The sequence below is a fragment of the Phoxinus phoxinus genome, assembly GCF_949152265.1.
Source record: "Phoxinus phoxinus genome assembly, chromosome: 24".
Lineage (NCBI taxonomy): Eukaryota > Metazoa > Chordata > Actinopteri > Cypriniformes > Leuciscidae > Phoxinus > Phoxinus phoxinus.
This window is the reverse complement of record NC_136899.1, coordinates 921,888-944,387: the sequence shown is the minus strand read 5'-3', so window position 1 is coordinate 944,387 and position 22,500 is coordinate 921,888. Positions and strand designations below refer to the sequence as shown.

Here is a 22,500-nt window from a genome sequence, read left to right as displayed (position 1 = left end):
ATAGATCCTAGGGCTGTGACGGGGTCTTTTACACATTAGGTATGGGAATTTCAAGCAAAAATAATATTCGAATAGCTGGGTATCATTTGATTATTATTCAAAAATCGCGCTCTCCCCCACACGCACACACGCGCGAGCACACACACACACACACACACACACACACACACACACACACACACACACACACACACACACACACACACACAAGCAAACACCAGAGCAAGTGAGCAAAGCGCGCGGTGTTTGCTTGTATGTGTGTGTGTGTGGCACCGGCGCGCGCGTGAACTGGAGCTCACCTCATAAACGAATCGAAACTTAGAAAGCTTGATATACTTTTACTTGATTTAACGTTAATTCAAAACATAAAGAAATGGCGGCTTAGGCTAATTCGTAGGAAGTGTGCATTTCTCTATATAGGCGCGTTCACTTTGTGGCAAGCGTTATTCCTGCGCTTGAGATGCGGGTCATGCGGAATAGGCAATATATTATTGGTGGTTTACAGCACAGACAGTAAGCCTCGGTTACCTCAGAAGAATTTTTAACATGCTCGAATCATCTCCACAATGGAGTATAGTTCTGTTTGTTTTTCAAAAGTATTTTGTTACAAGAAAACAGAGTTATAGCTTTAGCTATTTATTTGGTTTTTAAAATCCTCCCTCCTCGCAAGAATCGCGGTTTGTATCGAATCGTGGGTCAGAAATCGGGATACGAACCGAATCGTGGGTTTGCTGTATCGTTACAGTCCTAAACGCTAGTATATATAGCATAGACGTGACTTCGCCTCATTCGCGCCGCAGGATCTCCAGACGCGCGTGAACACGTCTTAACATGGAAATCACTCGCGCCACGCTCTATCTAGTTTGGTGTGAGCGCAGCATTAGGGTTAGTTGCTGTTATTAATACAGGAAGTACATGTGTTGATCATAAACGTGGACCAGGAAATCAGTTATCCTCTAAATCCTGGAAACACTGCTTGTGTCTGCTCATGTGTGGCTGTGACATCATTTCCTGTCAAACAGCTGATGTTGTGTGTTGTGGTTTGCAGTGGAAAGACGCCAAACCGGACGACCTGATGGACTCTAAGCTGCGCTGCGTGTTCGACATGCCTTCAGACAGCGAGAGGATGGTGAGCTCGTGATGTTTCTCTATTCACCTTTATATCATTTGACAGATCATAAAGATATTGTTTATAGTGAGATCTCTGATTGTAGTCTTTGAAAATAAACTAAGTAGTGTTTAAAGTCCTGTAATTATACTGGTGTGTGTGTGTGTGTGTGTGTACTAACCCTGTGTGTGTTGTCCAGAGCGAGCAGGAATCCACCAGAGCGGCGTCGGCTCTGAGCGCGTCGAGGCCCGAGGGCCCGTCAGGAGCCAGAAACATGGATGATGCCGAGATGAGGAAGGTCATGGAGGAGTGCAAGAGACTGCAGACAGAAGTGGGGAAACTGCACGACGAGAACCGCCAACTCAAGGTGACACACTCACTCACACACACACACACACACACACACACACTCACTCACACACTCTCACTCACTCACTCACTCACACACACACTCACTCACTCACACACTCACTCACTCACTCACTCACACACTCATAATAAAAAAGATGTTTAACGGTGAAAAATATAATATTTAAAGTGTTACTTGAAATATGAATATATTTAAAATATGTATATAATTAGCATTAAAATATTTTTGACATTTTTCACCATTAGACTTTTTAGTTGTAATAGCGTCTCAGTCCACATTATTATGATTATTATTTAACCCTTTAAAACAGAAATACAGGCAATTACTGCTGAAAAATACAATTAATTTCAAAATTATAATATAATTATTTATTTTGCACTTTTGATATTTGTCTTAAATTCTTCCATTTAAAACATTCAAACCCTCAACAATAAAATTACAAATGTTTAAAAATATATTTTTGGTTTATTTCACTCAGTGTTATGGTGAGTGCGTTCTGTGAACACTAGATGGCGTAACCATCTCACACCATCATTATTCAGCATTACCTGTGTGTGTGTGTGTGTGTGTGTGTGTGTGTGTGTGTGTGCGTGCGTGTGTGTGTGTGTGTGCGTGTGTGTGTGCGCGTGTGTGTGTGCGTGTGTGTGTGTGTGGCGTAACCATCTCACACCATCATTATTCAGCATTACCTGTGTGTGTGTGTGTGTGTGTGTGCGTGTGTGTGTGGCGTAACCATCTCACACCATCATTATTCAGCATTACCTGTGTGTGTGTGTGTGTGTGTGTGTGTGGCGTTACCATCTCACACCATCATTATTCAGCATTACCTGTGTGTGTGTGTGTGTGTGTGTGTGTGTGGCGTAACCATCTCACACCATCATTATTCAGCATTACCTGTGTGTGTGTGTGTGTGTGTGTGTGGCGTAACCATCTCACACCATCATTATTTAGCATTACCTGTGTGTGTGTGTGTGTGTGTGTGTGTGTGGCGTAACCATCTCACACCATCATTATTCAGCATTACCTGTGTGTGTGTGTGTGTGTGTGTGTGTGTGTGTGTGTGTGTGTGTGTGTGTGTGTGTGTGTGTGTGTGGCGTAACCATCTCACACCATCATTGTTGGGGATTGCCCCACTGAATGCCGGTTCTTTAATGGGCTTAACCACTTCAGTACTCTGATCAGGGAGTAGGAGTCATCATATCTTTTCCACATTTATTTTGTGCAGGGTTTCGCCATATAACATGTCAATTATGCATTTGAGGTAGTTTCTGCAATAAACAAATAAACAGAAGTAAATAACCAAATGTTAAACATACATGCTCACATACTGTTGTAATAAACAGTAGCCTACATGACAGATTAGACTATTTTAACAGCTCTCTCAAAGTGTGTTTAGCAGAATAAGAAAGCAGACAGAATATAACAAAATATATAAACAACCTAAAAGGTACATTATACAGCGACCTCATTATTGTATTAAATAATAATACATCTAGAATATCTTATACAGATGCATAACCCTTAAACGAGGTATTACCAATATTAGCAAAATAAGCCCCGATGCTAGCGGCACTTTCACGTGCGTTTCACATGACAAACTAATGTACATAAAGATCGCGAAACACCCGCGATTCAAGATTGCGAAATACCCGCGATTTACAGGCTTAGTGTTAAAGATAATCTTAACAGTATAAACATCCAGTATTAATAACATAAAGTCAGGAAATAAACTCACTTCTTCAATAACTTTTGTCCTGCACTCAGAGATGCTGCACGGGTGGAAATATGCGTCATATTCTGACAGCTCTGTATGCGTAACGGAGAACGCGTCACTTACGCCAAAACCGCATCCAATAAAATTGCGTACTACATACTATCCGTATGTATTAAGTATTCTACATAATAAACCCTTATAGAATACAGCAGTAGATAATACTTAAAGACATACAATGTAAAGAATTCACAACAGCCGCCCCCACATTTGAGCAGCAAATGTGCAATTTAAGAGAATTCTTTAAGAGTCTTTGTTGTCCTCTAAGGCTGGCAACAGAATAAGGCGCGCAACTGGCCTGGTGTACACCTTACCCTTGACAAGAACATCTGCTGTTCTCACACATCCATCCTTACTGACAACAGTCTTAACCACTTTACCAACAGGCCACTGAGCTCTGGGAAGTTGTGGATCAACTATTAAGACTACTGAGCCTACTGTCAGAGTGTCTGATGGTTTGTACCACTTCTGGCGTGTCTGGAGCGTTGGTAAGTAGTTCCTTGTAAATTGAGTCCAGAATTGGTCCACAAGATTTTGACAATGGCGCCATCTGTGCCGCCCCATTTCTCCAGAGGCATACGCCACCTGTGGAAGCGACACGTCCCGCCGCCCCATGAGGAGAAGGTTTGGTGTAATGGCGTCGAGGTCTGCAACGTCTGCTGAGACGTATCCGAGGGGTTTTGAATTTAGAATTCCCTCTACCTCTACTAAGACGGTAGACAGGACATCTTCAGAGATAGACTGACTTCCAACTGCCACTTGGAGAGCAGCTTTAATGGAGCGGATCTCTCGCTCCCAGACACCACCAAAATGAGGAGCATTAGGCGGATTGAACTTGAAGAGGATCTGGTACTCGGCTAACTGCTCTTTTAATTGGGAGTCCATAGCAGCAAAGGCTTCTCGCAGTTCTCGATCGGCACCACGAAAGTTTGTGCCACAATCTGACCTGATCTCCTTTTGTCTGCCACGTCTGGATATGAATCGCCGAAGAGCAAGCAAGAAAGCATCCACATCCATTGAGTTGAGAAGCTCTATGTGGACAGCTCTTGTGGTGAGACATTTGAAAATGACTCCCCAACGTTTCTCAATCCTTCTGCCTATTTTGACATGATACGGGCCAAAACAGTCCACTCCTGTAGAATAAAATGGGGGACTGAGAAGCCTGAGCCGCTCTGGTGGCAAATCTGCCATTGGTGGTACTTTAGGCTGAGCTCGCCATCGTTGACAGGATGAACAGTTAAGCTGGTGGTGTTTAATCGCTTGACGTCCCCGCAAGATCCATTATTGTCTCCGTATTTCTGCATACACTCTTTCTGTACCTGGGTGCAACAAGCGCTCGTCAAAGTCTTTAATGAGAAGCTTTGTTGCTGGATGCTGCGGATCTAACACTATCGGGTGAATTTGCTCAACATTCGGGCTTTCCAGTCTCCGTAATCGTCCTCCGACTCTTAGTACATTAGTCACTGGATCCCATTCTGGAGCAAGACACATTAGTCGACTGTGGTTTGGTATGAGTTTTTGTGCTTTGAGGGCTGTTATTTCCTCAGGACAACTCTGAACTTGACACTCTCTCAATAAGATCAATTCTGCTTCACGGTGATCAATGAGCTGGGTGTTTGTTGAATCATCTGTCGCTCTTTGACATGATAGTCGAGTTGCCTCCACTAACTCCTTCCATGTGCTGAACTGAATGGCATGTGGAAGGGTTTGATCTGGTTGCGTAGTGGTTAGGCAGCAGATAGTGAGACTCTTCAGTTCAGGTAACTCTTCTGACCTTGTCTGTTCAGGTCTCTTTGGCCAGTGTTCGGAACTCAGTTTTAAAAATGGTGGTCCCTGACTCCAGCGACCAGGCACAGTAAAACTTAAGAGTGATTTAACTCTTGTGATATCGTCCGCTGGGTTCTGCTGCGTGTCCACGTACCGCCAAGCACTGCGCTCTGTCAACTCTTGTATTTCTGAGACTCGTGTTCCGACAAAGACTTTGAATCTACAAGAGTCTGACTGAAGCCACTCCAGCACAGTTGTAGAATCTGTCCAGAGAGTTGTCTGCTGGATAGTGAGAGTGATCTCATCTTTCAAAAGCTTTGCTAGCTGTGCTCCCGCTAATGCTGCACATAGTTCCAAGCGAGGTATGGACTTGTTGCCTCTTGGGAGCAACTCGCGATCTAGCAATAACGAAGGAAGTATGGATGACATCTTCTGTGTACTCAGCTAAGTAAGCTACTGCCCCATACGCCCTCTCAGATGCATCGCAAAACACATGGAGGTCATACTTCCGTTGTACATCATTAGGAACTGATGAGTAACAGCGAGGAATGGTAATGGCACTAAGATGCTGTAACTCACTTTCCCATGTGTTCCAGGCAGCTTGAAGATCTGGGGGTAAGTTTGGGTCATCCCATTCTCTTTTTTTGGACCATAGCTGTTGAATGAGGACTTTTGCTCGTGTGGTGAAAGGCACAATGAACCCCAATGGATCATACTGAGTTGCTAGCACTTGATAGGCTGTTCTCATGGTTAGTGTGGCATGTTCAATGGGACGATAGTGGTATCCTAATGTATCAGCAGCACAATTCCACCTGAGACCTAAAGTTGGCTCCATTGGATCAGTCCTGTTCTGCCCAAGCCATTGTTCTGCAGCCAAAGACCTTGCTTCCGTGGGTAGATGTGATATCACTGATGGCTGGTTGCTGGCCCATTGTCTGAGGTCAAATCCACCATCTGACAGGAGATTGCGCAGTTGATTGCTTGTTAGCTTGGCCTCAGATGCGGTTGGAAAGCTTGCAAGATAGTTGTCCACATAAAAACTCTGTTGCACTGTTTGTAGAGCACCTGGATAACTCTCTTGGTTATTCCGAGCATGCTGTTGCACAGCAAAAATGGCACAACATGGGCTGCTGGTTGTACCAAATGGCAAGACCTGCCATTCATAAACGTCTGGGCAATTCTCACAGTGTAAATCTTGCCAGATGAAGCGGAGTAGAGGTCTGTCCTCAGGCAACAGGCGAACCTGATGGAACATTCCGCGAATGTCCGCACTTACAGCCACGTGGTGTTGCCTGGATCTCAAAAGGACCCCCAACAATGATGGGCCGAGTGTAGGCCCTGGAAGAAGCTGATCATTCAGAGACAGACCTTGATACCTGAATGAGCAATTGAAGACCAGTCTTGGTTTATTATTGTGGCACACCAGGTGGTGGGGAATGTACCAAGCTTCCTCTGACTTGGTAACTTCTTCAGGTTGGAGCATGGTAACATAGCCTGCCTTAATGATCTTATTAATCTCACCAGAATATACAACAGCTTTCTCTGGGTCTCTCTGAAGTTTCCTCTCTGTGCTCCTCAGACTAGGCAGAACTGATTGCATCGTACTTTTGAGTTTTGGAGCACCAGGTCTGCGGAGCAGCGGGGTGGCATAACGTTAAACTTCTTCAACCTTAATCCTCTGCGTTTGGCATTCAAGAAGTTTAATTGCCTCTTGATCTTCCTTGGATCGAACCACCAGTTTCTCATTCCGATAAGGCAGGACATCAAGTTGCCATAACTTCTCAACATTACGACAGAGCAAGTCATTGGGACAAACAGTCGACATGAAAAGACACTGCTGCACTGAGTTGTGACTTGGTGTGCCCTCCTCAGCTCCTTGTAGGGCCCACCCCAGAGCTGTATGCACTGCAACTGGACCACCTTTAGGTCCTTGGCAGACTGGCCTATCCGCTTTGAGAAGATGGACATTGTCTGATCCAATCAGTACCAGTGGACGCACATTATAGAATGACTGTAACGGAAGCTCTCTGAGGTGACCGTACCGTTTCTGAAGTCTCTGCACTGGATATGATTGCTCTACCAGGTCCAGACCCGAAGAAGTGAAGGCCCCAAGTATCTGAAAGCGTCTCTTCGGTTCACTCTTTGAAGAGATTTCCAGGTTAACCTTGGACCCGGAAAGGTGAGTGATGTCGGATCTTACAGTGCGTAGAGTCAGTGTTTCAGGTTCACCTTCCAACTGAAGCTTGTGTACGGCTATTGGCAAGATCATGGTTCTCTGCGCTCCATCATCCAGTACAGCATAAGTCTCGACTGACCTGAACTTGCTGTGTAGCAACACTGGTACCACTTTGAGAAGCACTCTGCAGGTTGCACTAGCAGGGGTGAGGTAAATGCGACTCTCTGATGTGCTTGATGTACTTATTGTTGGATCATCACGGGCTATACGGTGAAGCACCTGGAGATGTATTCCACCACAGTCACTGCATGGCTTTTTAAGGTTACATATCTCAGGTACATGCAATCGTGCACATCGCCAGCATCGCTTTCCATCTGTAATCCATCTTTGTAGGTCAGCAACTGACTGCTCTTTGATGTTATCACAGCAGGTAATGTAATGCTCTTTACTGTGGCAAAAGAGGCAGTGTACCTTGAATGGTTTCTTCTGCTTGAGCTCTTTGGGACGGGAAGAAAACGCAGTCTCAGCAGAGGATGCACCGTGATAAACAACTAGACTTGGTCCCTTTGTTTTATATGTGGGTTTCTCTTTCCCGACCCCTTGAAGTTTCTCGTGCTGGTAGCGCTGTACTAACCGAATAGACAGTCTTTGCTGCTGTGCCTTGACTTGTAGCCATCCAGCGAAGTCCTGCAAATTATAGGGGTTAAGAGCTATGGAGTTGAGCTTTCCTTGTTGTTGAAGGAACTCAATGAATAATAATAATAATAATAACTTCAACTTATATAGCGCCTTTCATAGTACCCAAGGTCGCTTAACAAAACATGAAGCCATCCCGTAGATACTTTGGCAGTTTGCTGAGTAGGCGGTCTACATGTGAGCAGCAATTAAGCTCCATCCCTCTGGGTCCCTCTAGTGACAGCAGCATGCTGACCAGGAGATGAACTCGCAAAGCTCTGAAAGCTGTGGTTATCATTGGGCTTGACATCTGGTGATGTGAGGATGGCTGCTATCTCACTCTGAGCCAGTTGATGTGGCTGACCATACTGTAATTGAAGTGCTTGCATAGCTGCCGAATATGGATATAGGTGATGCCGGCAAGACTGCGCGATCATCTGAGCTTCAGGCAGTTTAAGATGTTCCAACAGGACATGATATTTATATTTCTCTGTTAGTTCTGGGTAAGGCTCAAGCAAATTGTCCAATGCCAGCTTCATGTTAGCAAATTCTCTTTCACTGTCACTTGTGAAGTCTGGAATTTTAGGTTTAGGGGGGTTATACAATGTCCGTTGAGGTATATTACCACCCGGTGGAGCTGCAGTCTGTGCTGGTATCAGCTGTGGAGGAGCGACAACCACAGCAGAGTTCACTGAAGGGAGTAAACCAGGAATCATGTTTTGAGAGGGTAATGTTGACATAATTTTCTGATAAGGAGGGACATAACTGAATGAAGTAGATACATTCACTGGCTGTATCTGCGAATGTGGTGCTGCAAGATAGCCGTACGGTGTCATGGGATGCTGATAAACTGGTACTGGCGAAATCAGCTGCTGCTCAAGGGGCTGGAATGATTGTTCAGCCTTATTAACTACAGTTTGTTCGTGAAGGGGCAGAAATCTGGCAGAATGAGATGGAACTGGCTCAGATAGTGGTGGTAGTAACAGATGAGAGACTGGAAATACTGTGCCAGAGGAGATAGGAGAATATATTAAACCTGTAGTTCTTGATTGGTTTGGATGGAGTGGAATGAATCCAAGGTTGCGACTCTCTACCTCTGCTCTAGGAACATCACCTGTCCTATGTGACTTTTCCTCGTGTCTCACTGATGTACATACAGTAGCCTGTTTGCCGACATGTGACACCGTGTCATGTGTCTGTATAGGCGGAGGGCTTGATGAACTAAAAGGTGTCGGAGAAGACTGTGGTGCTGATGTAATAGCCTGTTTTGGTTCATTGTCCTCATTTTCCTCTTCTTCTCTCAAGAATGATTTGATGTGTTCCATCATCTCGTTTCGGCGGTGCTTGCGTTTCTTAAGCCGATCTAGTTTCCTGAGAAGATCGTCTATTTCGAATGTCTCTTCTTCCTCCTTCTCATTCATGGATTCCGTGATTTTCGACAATGAGTCCATACTCAATACGTCCGCTTGACTAGGACTGGGCGTGTCTCGATGTCCACCTTGGCTGGAGGCTGCATCTGCTTGACTAGGATACACTGCGGCTGCTGCTCCTCTGACTCCCTCTGAACAGGACTGGAGGAAAGGGCAGGTTGGTGATGTAAGTCAAGGATGTAATCCTCAAGACGCTTGGGGGTCTGACGTCGACGTGACTGTCTTGCTTGAGCATCAGCATGGGGAAGTGATGCTGGTTTGTCCTCAGATGACATTCTGAAATAGTCAAGATCCGGCTCGAAGGACCATTTGTTGGGGATTGCCCCACTGAATGCCGGTTCTTTAATGGGCTTAACCACTTCAGTACTCTGATCAGGGAGTAGGAGTCATCATATCTTTTCCACATTTATTTTGTGCAGGGTTTCGCCATATAACATGTCAATTATGCATTTGAGGTAGTTTCTGCAATAAACAAATAAACAGAAGTAAATAACCAAATGTTAAACATACATGCTCACATACTGTTGTAATAAACAGTAGCCTACATGACAGATTAGACTATTTTAACAGCTCTCTCAAAGTGTGTTTAGCAGAATAAGAAAGCAGACAGAATATAACAAAATATATAAACAACCTAAAAGGTACATTATACAGCGACCTCATTATTGTATTAAATAATAATACATCTAGAATATCTTATACAGATGCATAACCCTTAAACGAGGTATTACCAATATTAGCAAAATAAGCCCCGATGCTAGCGGCACTTTCACGTGCGTTTCACATGACAAACTAATGTACATAAAGATCGCGAAACACCCGCGATTCAAGATTGCGAAATACCCGCGATTTACAGGCTTAGTGTTAAAGATAATCTTAACAGTATAAACATCCAGTATTAATAACATAAAGTCAGGAAATAAACTCACTTCTTCAATAACTTTTGTCCTGCACTCAGAGATGCTGCACGGGTGGAAATATGCGTCATATTCTGACAGCTCTGTATGCGTAACGGAGAACGCGTCACTTACGCCAAAACCGCATCCAATAAAATTGCGTACTACATACTATCCGTATGTATTAAGTATTCTACATAATAAACCCTTATAGAATACAGCAGTAGATAATACTTAAAGACATACAATGTAAAGAATTCACAACAATCATTATTCAGCATTACCTGTGTGTGTGTGGTGTAACCATCTCACACCATCATTATTCATCTTTACGTGTGTGTGTGAGAGATAGAGTGTGTGTGTCTGTGGCAGGGGTTAGTGTGTGTGTGTGGCGTAACCATCTCACACCATCATTATTCAGCATTACCTTTGTGTGTGTGTATCTGTGTATGTGTGTGAGAGAGAGAGTGTGTGTGTGTGTGTGTTTTTACCTGTGTGTGTGTGTGTGTGTTTGTTTACCTGTGTGTGTGTTTGTTTACCTGTGTGTGCGCTCGTGTTTACCTGTGTGTGTGTTTGTTTACCTGTGTGTGCGCTCGTGTGTGTGTGTGTGTGTTTGTTTACCTGTGTGTGCGCTCGTGTTTACCTGTGTGTGTGTGTGTGTGTCTCACAGGACGACGGTCTGAGGATGAGGAAGGCTAATCAGTACGACAGCTCCTCGGTGTCGAAGTCTTCATCGCTGCTGAGTAAAGACCCGGGCTCCCGATCTCTCCCGTCGCTGCTCGTCGTCATCGCCGCGATCTTCATCGGCTTCTTCCTCGGGAAGTTCGTCTTGTAGAGTCTGTGTGTGTGTGTGTGTGTGTGTGTGTGTGTGTGTGTGCCGGCGACACGCGCGCGCTCATGTCCACACCGCCGAGACGAGCCCTACGGCAGCGGAAACAAACGTGTCTGTGTACAGGATCATTCAAACAGGCCTTGCCTTTCTCACACGGTTAGTACACACACACTAGCACACACACACACGCACGCACGCACACACACACTCTCAGAAACGGTGGCTCGTTTCTCCCTCTTTTCCGCCGTCGGGGGTTTCTGGGGTCGAGGAGAAGAAATCGTCCATTTTGTCGCAGCATCACTAGCTGGAGGCACTCGTGTGTGTGTGTGTGTGTGTGTGTGTGTGTGTGTGTAGAGACCTTGAAAAATCAACCTATGAATAAATAAAACGGACGTGTTTCTCTTTTTCTCTGTGGTTTTATTAAAGAGTTTAATGGAATGTTTCAGTGTCATGTACATGTTCTTTAGATTCTGTTGAGAAATGGGAAATGCAGATTCATCGTTAATAAAAGAAAAACTAAACCCGTCGTCTTCGCTGCTGTGTCGCTGGATGGTCACGTGACACACGGTCCACGTTTATGTTCCTGAATGTGACGAGGTCCGCTGGGAGAAACGTGTTCTCCCGCCGACACAAAACCATTTCTTTATGCAGATTATATATTCAATTGTGAGGCAACTTGACTGAATAAAAGCTCATTTTGCAGTCCTGTCCCGTGGTGGTGAACGTTTCTGAAATAAAGAATCTTTAACACTCCTCATCGTGTGTGTGTGTGTGTGTTGCACGTCACATGACGCTCGGCTTCGGCTCAAACCATCAACTGTTGAACACAATAAATGTTCTTCTCACTATTAATCATATGCTGGAAATGTGTAGATATAATACATTATTTTACAAAATTACTTTAAGAATCATTAATGGCATCAGAAGCAAAACTAATTACATGTTTTAATTTAGTATCGTTCCGACACTATAGTAGTTTTTATGAATATTGTGAATTTGTTTTTATATTTTGTCATTTTAGTAATAAAAAATGTAAATGTCTATATACACTGTAAAAAAAAATTAGTTTAACTTAAAAAAGCAAGTCACCTTAAAATTGAGTTTGTTGTAATTAAAAATTTGAGTTAATACAATGAAGAAGAATGGTTTAATAAACAGAAACTCAAAATAGTGTGTTGTCTTCACACATTAGTTATTTAAGTTGATTTGACAAAAGATTAAAAGTGAATAAATCATGAAAATATTTTTTTACAGTAGTTTTTGTAAATGTGTCAGTTTTGTTATTTTAGTTCAAGTTAAACTACTGTAGATTAAAATGAATGTTTTATGGTTTTACTAAACTATAATAACTGAACTGTAAGTGTTAGTATCCTGATACTGTAATAATTTATTAATAGTGTTTTTTTATATATATTTATATTTTTAAATGATCTATTCCTATTAAAATTTAAATATTTTTCCAGGTTAAAGTTATTAATTTTTATTTCAGTTTTACTGATTTAAGATACTACTGTAAATACAATTGTACTGTACAATTGATATTTTAAGTGTTTTCTGTGAAATATTAATATATTTAAAATATTATAATAAATATACAAAACTATTTTTTTTCGCTATTAAACTTATTTTTAGGAACCTAATCAAATTGTATAAATAATAATTATGATTATTATTTAACTCATAGCCAATTACTGCTGTAAAAAATACAATTGTACTAAAAAATACTTCAAATGAAACAATATGATCTATTTAAAATATGATTATAATTAACAATGATGTTTAAACACCTTTTTTCACTATTAAACATCATATTTTAGTTGACAAAAGTGTCTGTCCACATTATTTATTAATATAGTGTTTTTATATATATTTTTTTAAATGATCTATTCCTATTTTAATTTTACTACCAGTATTTTTCCAGATTAGTTTTTATTAATTTTTATTTCAGTTTGACAGATTTCAGCAGAAGTTATGATTTTTATGTGAAAGACTCGGGACAGTTTTTCCGGGAAAATCAAAAGGAAACAAATTGTAAAACAAATTATACACATTATACAATGTTCAGGATGATGATCGTTCTTCACGGTGATGTCAATGTGTCAGAAAATGGATTGATTCAAATTATAGTCTCAAATATACTTAATAATAGTGTAATATTAATGACATCACCTGTCGACATGATGCTTTCTGACCTGCGGTTTCTCAGTTCTGCTGTGTGTTCTGTTATTGAAGTTTATCGCTGATCCAACTCTTTACTTTAAATGAAGAACGAATCCTGAATTCTACATATAAACTCTTGAAACTGAATGGAAATGACAAATGTTGCCTTTTCAACTGAAGAAAATAAAATCTAAATAACGTGTTTTAGTTTCAAGTACGGTGTTTCTTTAATGGTTTTAGTTCACTATAATAACCCCATTCCGGCATCATGGGACGCGGTTTCATTCAGGTCCTTTACTCTAATCCCATAATTAGTTCGGTGGGAATATTTACAGCGGTGATTCTCTATGAAATCTGAGAAACTCAAGCATGGCATTGTTTGAACTAATCGTTGAGTTAAATAATATATGATGAGCTCAAGTAAACGTGAGTGTACAGAAGAACGTGAACTACGCTAGTTCAGTCCGCTGGATGCTAACACTGATTTGGTTTCAGTCGGCTCACCTTTGCGATGATCATCAGAGTTTACACACACATATAAAGCAGCTTCAGCCGGTGCAAACGTGATGAAGAGAGTCAGAAGTCCAGCGGAGTGAACACATAAACCACGACTAACACGCCGAAGCCGTCGATGATCTGTGTGTGGCTCGCGGCGCTCAGTCTGAAGTGTTGATCTCCTTCCCGACTCGCGTGTGGCGGATCGCAGCGGGTCAGCGGCGGCTGGTAAGACGTGGGCCGGCGCTCGACCCGGTCCGGACTGGAGCCGTTGGTGGGCCTCTGGCCGTTATAGAGCAGACTGTGTCCTGAGGAGTCCCGGCCGATGGTGAAGAGCTCGTACTCGGTGTGAGGCAAGCGGATCCCCAGCGCCACACACCCCCCGGTGGAGGTCACGTCCTGAGGCACGCCGCGCTCCCACGAGCCCTCGCCACACACACTCACACGCCCGCTGAACACACTCAGGAGAGACGTCGTGGCAGCGTCCATCGGTGTCACCGTCATGTGGGTCACTGGAGGAGCACGAGAGGTTAGACTCAATCACACACACACACACACACACACTCACACACACACACACTCACTCACACACACACACACACACAGACACACTCACTCACACACACACACACACACACGCCCGCTGAACACACTCAGGAGAGACGTCGTGGCAGCGTCCATCGGAGTCACCGTCATGTGGGTCACTGGAGGAGCACGAGAGGTTAGACTCAATCACACAAACACACACACACACTCACACACACACTCACAGACACACACACACAGACAGACACACACACAGACACACACACAGACAGACAGACACACACACACACAGACTCACACACACAGACACACACACACACAGACACACTCACACACACACACACACACGCCCGCTGAACACACTCAGGAGAGACGTCGTGGCAGCGTCCATCGGAGTCACCGTCATGTGGGTCACTGGAGGAGCACGAGAGGTTAGACTCAATCACACACACACACACACTCACTCAGACACACAGACACACACACACAGACAGACACACACACACACAGACAGACACACACACACTCTCACACACACACACACACTCACTCACACACACAGACACAAACACACACACACACACACAAACACACACACACACACACTCACACATACACACACACACACACAGACACACACACAGACACACACACACACACTCACACACACTCACACACCAGACACACACACACACAGACACACACACACACACACTCACACACACTCTCACACACAGACACACACACACACACACACAGACACACTCTCACACACACACACACTGAGTATCTGAAGCTGAGATTCTGGATGAGTGAGATTGGAGTGTTTTGTTATTGCCGGAATTTCTGAAGCTTGTGTAAAAGCTCCGCCCTCTTCTGTACGGAGGCGGAGCTGCAGCTCATTTGCATTTAAAGGGACACACACAAAAAACGGCATGCTTTGCTCAAAAAAGCAGTAGCACCTCACTGCAGCACACGAGATCCAGGGGGCGGAGTTGGATCCAGATCTAAGGGGTGGAGATGGGTTGGTTTAGGGGTGGGTTTAGGGATCAGGGGGCGGAGATTCTCATGCCGATTGGTAGGTTTAGGTATATGTAAGGTGGGAGGAGTTGGATCTGGATCTAACTCCTCCCCCTGGATTTCGTGTTCTGCAGTGAGGACCATCTCCAAAAAAGGGGCAAATTTGACAAGCTATAATAAATGATCTGGGGGTATTTTGAGCTGAAATTTCACACACACATTATGGGGACACCATAGATTTATATCACATCTTGTGTAAAGAGTAGGGCTGTCAAAAGATTAATCGTGATTAATCACATCCAAAATAAAAGTTTGTGTTTACATAATATATGTGTGTATACTGTGTATAATTATTATGTATAAATACACACACATTCATGTATATATTTAAGGAATAATTGCATTTATATACTGTATATACATTTATATAATTTATATTATATATAAATATTTTATATATAAATATAACCAATTTTTCTTAAATATATACATGATTGTGTGTGTTTTTATATATATAAATAATTATTTATATACACACATATATTATGGAAACACAAACTTTTATTTTGGACGCGATTAATCACGATTAATCTTTTGACAGCCCTAATAAAGAGTCATAATATGTCACCTTTAATTTATTTTCGACTGAAGAAAGAAAGACATTAATATCTTGGATGACGTGCAGATGAGTATATTATCAGGAAATTTTAATTCTGAAGTGAACTACTCCTCTAACACTTTAAAATACGCTTTCATTTACTAGTGTGAGGAATGACTCAATCAGCAGGGGAAGTTTGGGGACTTCTCTCAGTGTTCACCTGTGCTCAGACGTCATCGGTCACGTACCGGTGAAGGTGAACTCGACGGCGCCCATGACGGTGTCCGACGGGTCCCCGCGGGTGTAGCGTCCGCTAGCTGAGATGCTAAAGGTGGGGTGGCGGCAGACGGGGTCGGAGAAGTGCTCGTACTCTCCTTCCCAGGTGTGTGTGTGCTCGTGGAAGGCCAGCCGGCGGGTGAGGAAGAGCACGCCGGGTCGAGCTTCACACCGAACACTCACCCAGTGCCCGTCGAGGCGCACCGGACGCTCGCTCTGGGCCGGCAGAACCGGAGGATGATGGAGATCGGCCGACGCCACGATCTGACAGATTCGGTCATCGCTCTGAGAGGAAGAACAGATGAGGATGAGCAGATCTCATCATAGATTTAATACATATCACAAAACTGAACTCATTGCGATACTCCAATACACATGATAAAAGGTTAACACAAATTTTACTGCTGATTAAAATTCTAAATATGGTATTACATTGTGGGTGTAAATTACTAAAATAAATTAAAATAAATGACTTGGTGCTGGAAACAAAGTTTATTCGCTATATTTTAGAAAAAGGTAATAAAATGACAAGAACTCAGTCTAACAAAATAAAGTAAACTGGGACATATTATACACAATAACTCTTCATACAGTGACTACCTGTAAAAATGTGTGAGCAGAAATGATTGGGCCACTTTGAGCTGATCATGTTCTGCTGAAGTGTTTTGTCTGTAATTGCTAATGCTGTTTTCACACACACACTGAACACAATGAAGCATTGCTTGGTCACTGGTTGAGCTAAACTGGTATTATCTAATTGTGTAGTTCAATTTACCAGCTGACAGATATTCAACATAATTCATGTGTGAGACAGTCTAACAGAAGTGTGTGTGTGTGTGTGTGTGTGTGTGTGTGACAGTCTAACAGAAGGATGGACAAAACCTGTCAAATATCAACAGTTCATAACTTTATAATACTATGCAACCGCTAAGGTGTTGTGAGTGGTTGCTAGGGTGTTGCTATGCAGTTGCTGAAGTGTTTTTAGTGCATTCCTAGGTGGATGCCAGACTCAGAGTGTTGTTATACGATTGCTAAGGTGCCATGAGTGGTTTTTAGCGTGTTCCGAGGTGGTTGCAGGTGCTAAGGTGTGTTTTAATCCATTTTTAGTGTGCTTCTAGGTGGTTGCCAGGGTGTTGCTATGCAGTTGCAGAGGTGTTTTGAGCGTTTTTTAGTGCATTCCTAGGTGGATGCCAGGGTGTTGCTATGCGGTTATTAAGTTGTTCTGAGTGTTTTTTAGCGTGTTCCAAGGTGGCTGCTATAGTGTGTTCTGAGTGGTTGCTAAGGTGTTGCTATAGTGCGTTCTGAGTGGTTGCTAAGGTGTTGCTATGCAGTTTCTGAGATGTTTTGAGGGTTTTTGTTTGTGTGTTCATATGTGGATATAGGCTGGTGCTATGTATTCTTTTTTAAGTGTTTTTTAGTTTTTTTCCTAGGTGGATGCCGGAGTGTTGCTATGCAGTTGCTAAGGTGTTCTGAATGGTTTCCAGGGTGTTGCTATGCGGTTTCTAAAGTGTGTTTTGAGTGATTTTTTGTGCTTCTAGGGAGTTTCCATGCAGTTGTTTAGGTGATCTGAGTGGTTCTAGTGTGTTGCTGATTTGGAGTTTATATCTCAACTCAAGTCTGTTTCTGTTTTTCACGCGTGACCAGTTCCAGCAGCTCCACAGATCTCACTGTAAATGACTCGGCAGATATTCAGATATACAGTCAAACCAACATTATTCAGACTCCTTCAACTTTCCTCACATTATCAGTTTATTCGCTATAGTTTATCAAATGTTAATAAAATATGAGCAGAACTCAGTTGATATTTGACAGGTGTTGTCCATCTTCTGTTAGACTGTCTCACACACACACACACACACACACACACACACACACACACACACACACACACACACACACTTCTGTTAGACTGTCTCACACATGAATTATGTTGAATATCTGTCAGCTGGTAAATTTAACTACACAATTAGATAATACCAGTTTAGCTCAACCAGTGACCAAGCAATGCTTCAGTGTGTGTGTAAAAAAGAGCATTAGCAATTAAAGACAAAACACTTCAGCAGAACATGACCAGCTCACAATCAGTTCTGCTCACACATTTTTATAAATTTTACTGGTAGTCACATTCATTCTTAAAGGGACAGCAGCCTCATAAACTGTTGCCATACGTTTCATTAATGTTAATCTATCTAATTTATCTTTAATATGAATCCATTTATATTTAATTCATACAGTTATTTAGAATTACAAATCAGTTTGCATTGTGTGACACGGCTTCAACTAAAACTAAATTTATGTTATTGAGCAACATAACATTACCAGTAGAGTTAGTGGAGAGCAGCAGAAAGTGGAAATGCTTACAGGATCAAATCCAATACAAGCCTTCAGGGATGTTGAGGAGTCAAACGCAGAATGTGAAACAAGGACAGTTCTGGATCATAACTCTGTCACTGGACATCATAATGCCTTCAGAGCCGCTCGTCATCCGATTACAGAACGGCTTTCTCAGCGCCGTGATTTAATCGCAATCAATCAGAGCGCTCACGGGACGCGTGTGTGTGTGTGTGTGTGTGTGTGTGTGTGCGTTTGTGTGTGTGTGTGTGTGTGTGTGTGCGCGCGCTTGACTTTGGATCAGTTGCCATTGCTTACTAGAGTCGTCCTGCCCATCAATTATTCAGCCTGAACCAGAATTCATTAACATTGCATTACATGTTTCCAGCCTCTTTTAGCGGCGGTGGGGAGTCGCGCACATGAAAGAAATGAATCCATCAGAAAAAGCTCATCTCTCTCTCAGGTTCAGAGCCGCAGGCGCACGCCGAGACCCAATCCCGACCGCTGGCCTTCGCAAACACCATTCCCACGTCCCCTTTGAAGCCGATGGAGGATCAGCGCTGCCGACATGGCTCAAATCACACTATTTAAACGGCATGATGGGAAATGCACCAATCTCGTGTCAGATAGCGCTGGCGAACGGGTCGGTAATGCTGAAGTGAAATTACGGGTGGATTGGTGATGCGATGGAGGCCGTGGCAGCCGGCGGCACGCATGAATTAATCAGACGATGTCACGTCCCGAATTAAGCACAATGTTATGTATTAAACAGACTTTACTTCAGTGAACATGGCACTCCATGCATTAATCATTCTTCTGTCGAAAGCTTCATGTATTTTTTAGGTTTGCCGGGTTTTATTTTAACTCGGACTGAACGCCTGTCACTCAAGAGTGTTTCTGTGTTCTGCTGCTTAGCTTTACAGATACACACATATTAGCTGGAAGGACGAGTTCGGACATGTGACACACACACACACACACACACACACACACACCTCTATCTAAGCTTTAAAACCCCAGTTCGTGATGCTTCTGCTACATACACTGGAAATTACAGTTCATAAATCATGTGCATATGCGTTGTGTACAGAAGACTTTATATCAGTGGCTCTCAAGCTTTCTGACTCCAACAGTGAAGACAAAATGGTGCTGGAAACAATTTTCAATCCAGCAAAATGTGTGTGACCCAAATTTCAAAATTGAGATTTTGGTATTAATGGAAAGAGGAGACCATAAGCTTTCAAATGATATCCTAGACAAAGTCATACCTTGAATGGTTGTAAAGATACACACATTTGAATATGGTCGTCTGCCCTCTCTTTCCAAAACCTGAGAAAATCACTTTTAAAGTTTTTTGCCCGTTTTTTGTTGATATCTTTCAAAATCCACTGCGTTTAAAGAGATAAACTATTTATTTTACAGCTTAATTTGACCAAAGACACTAATATATATAAATGCTATTAAACCAGGCTGAAGATCAAATTATTATTTAATTTAAATAATATATAATTATATAAAAGGTGTGTGTGTGTGTGTGTGTGTATGATTGTGTGTGTGTGTGTGTATGATTGTGTGTGTGTGTGTGCGTGTGTATGATTGTGTGTGTGTGTGTGTGTGTGTCTGCATGTGTGTGTGTGTGTGTATGATTGTGTGTGTGTGTGTCTGCATGTGTGTGTGTGTGTGTATGATTGTGTGTGTGCGTGTGTGTATGATTGTGTGTGTGTGTGTGTGTGTATGATTGTGTGTGTGTGTGTCTGCATGTGTGTGTGTGTGTGTGTGTATGATTGTGTGTGTGTGTGTCTGCATGTGTATGATTGTGTGTGTGTGTGTCTGCGTGTGTGTGTCTGCATGTGTGTGTGTGCGTGTGTGTGTGTGTGAGAGAGACAAGGACACAGAGAACAAATAACCCTAGCCTAATAAATAGCGCTGAGTCTGACAGGAGGACGGCTGGACCAATCGCGTGCCGGTCAGTCGAAACGGGGCTTCCCATTGACAAATGATCAGCGTTTGTGTTTTCTAAGCTTTTTGATTGGTTCTATACAACGTGTAACACAATATTTGGAGAGCAGAGATCGTGACGCTTCAGGGGACACCGGGACATGCTCAGAGCTGACGAGAGGAGTTCAGAAAAACAATGTTCATTTCCAGCGAATTTTGTAAAACTTTGTAAACTTTAATAGTCATTTAAATACCTTTACTCAATTATCTGGACTACGAACTTTGGGAGATTATTTTTGAATGTTTGACGACTCATTTCGCCAGAGCGGGTCACAATAATCATTGGATTAAACATGACCTTTTGCAGTAGAAAGACTGAAGACTTCTTGTAAATCATATTTGAATCATCTCAATCATCTTTATTTTTTTTATTTGCAGAGACTAAAAGTGTATTTTAAAATATGTACCAAAAATAACTATTTTATTCTTATTTTGAATTTTTGAAGTCATTTTGAGATCAAAAGCCTTTTAAGATCACGAGAAACAAATTAATTGAAGCGTTTCAAACGAGATGTTCGATGAGAAGATGTGCAGGACGAGGATATCAAACATGAGGAACTGATTGGATGATGAAAACTGTCTCGATATGACAGGTGACTGAAAACGCGTGACTGTTATTTACATGTATTAAAGATGACCTATTCTGCCCTTTTACAGTCATACAGTGTTCAGTGTACAAGGCCATTGTTTCAGGCTCGACTAGAACATGTTCTCCTGCTTGAATGTTGATTATTCTCCTCATATTCTCCATTGTTGCGGCTCCTCTCTTCCCAGTCTGTCAGTAACGCTCTGTTTACTTCCTGTCTCTATGAAGCCCCTCCTTCTGAAAAGCACACTGTGCTCTGATTGGTCGGCTGGAGCAGTGTGTTGTGATTGGTCGAGTGCTTCGAGTGTGTTTGGGAAATGTCCCGCCCCTTACCATAACCGCCAGTTTAACACACTACTGACTAACTCAACCAGGCCCCGCCCCTTTATTCTGCGCATTAATTATTATAATGAGGAATATTGTGGCGTGTTCGTTCCCGGGAGAAACTCGAGACTACAGTGGAGGCGTTTCAGGAGTTCAGGAACACTGACACTGATATAGAGGAGAACTGGAGCTGTACATGATCAACACTGAAGACTGATGAAAAAATGTGTCTTTTCTATTCTATTCTTCGTGCTCAAACTGCAACACTACACACTGAAGACTCTATTCGACTGCACTATATCCTCTGTGCGCTGACGACGTGTGTGACACGGCCTCTTCACACACTCTCAATATTAATGCTCTGCGCTCAGCTGCGGCTCTACAACACATTCAAATTAAGCTTTTCATCCTCAAACAGCAGCATTACACACTCAAATGTTGTTTTAACCCAACTTTGGGTCAAATATGGACAAACCCAGCCATTGGGTTACATTTTTTATTTGACTCAAATTTGGGTTAAAACAACCCAGCATTTTTTAAGTGTGTAATGTTGCTGTTTGAGCATGAAGAATAGAATAGAAAAGAACAGACACATTTCATCTGTCTTTAGTGTGTGTGTAGTGTACACTAAAAATGCTATACAAATATGGACAAACCCAACCATTGGGTTAAAAATTATAATATATTTTTTAACCCAATGGCTGGGTTTGTCCATATTTGACCCAAATTTGGGTTAAAACAACCCAAGAGTGTACACACTAAAGACCTATGTTTGTTTCTATTCGACTGCACTATATTCTTTTCTATTTTTATCCTCAAACAGCAGCATTACACACTAAAATGTTGTTTTAACCCAACTTTGGGTCAAATATGGACAAACCCTTCTGTTGGGTTAAAAAATGTATTATTTTTAACCCAATGGTTGGGTTTGTCTATATTTGTATAGCATTTTTAGAGTGTACACACACACACTAACGACAGATAAAAAAATGTGTCTATCTTTTCTATTCTATTCTTCATGCTCAAACAGCAACACTACACACTTAAAGGAGAACTCCGGTGCAAAATGAACCTTTGGTCTAATTACACATTGTTACCTAGTCAACCGTTATCTGAGATTTGTTTTCATGATTATCGAATG

The 22,500-nt window shown here is 42.4% G+C and overlaps 2 protein-coding genes across 2 annotated transcripts in view; one reads left to right on the top strand and one right to left on the bottom strand.

Annotated features, from left to right (window-relative positions):
• The window catches only part of vapa (VAMP (vesicle-associated membrane protein)-associated protein A), an 18,375-nt gene extending 6,597 nt beyond the window's left edge, over positions 1-11,778 (top strand). Inside the window, exons 4-6 of the mRNA XM_079601984.1 lie at positions 1,049-1,129; positions 1,308-1,475; positions 10,864-11,778. Of these exons, the coding sequence (XP_079458110.1) occupies positions 1,049-1,129; positions 1,308-1,475; positions 10,864-11,028 (414 nt within the window). The 3' untranslated portion in view covers positions 11,029-11,778. The remainder of the gene's footprint in view (positions 1-1,048; positions 1,130-1,307; positions 1,476-10,863) is intronic.
• Positions 11,779-12,636: 858 nt separating this feature from the next.
• LOC306992788 (protein APCDD1-like) overlaps positions 12,637-22,500 on the bottom strand; it is a 15,180-nt gene continuing 5,316 nt past the window's right edge. Inside the window, exons 4-5 of the mRNA XM_079601979.1 lie at positions 16,093-16,405; positions 12,637-14,192 (exon numbers count right to left, since the gene is read on the bottom strand). Of these exons, the coding sequence (XP_079458105.1) occupies positions 13,762-14,192; positions 16,093-16,405 (744 nt within the window). The 3' untranslated portion in view covers positions 12,637-13,761. The remainder of the gene's footprint in view (positions 14,193-16,092; positions 16,406-22,500) is intronic.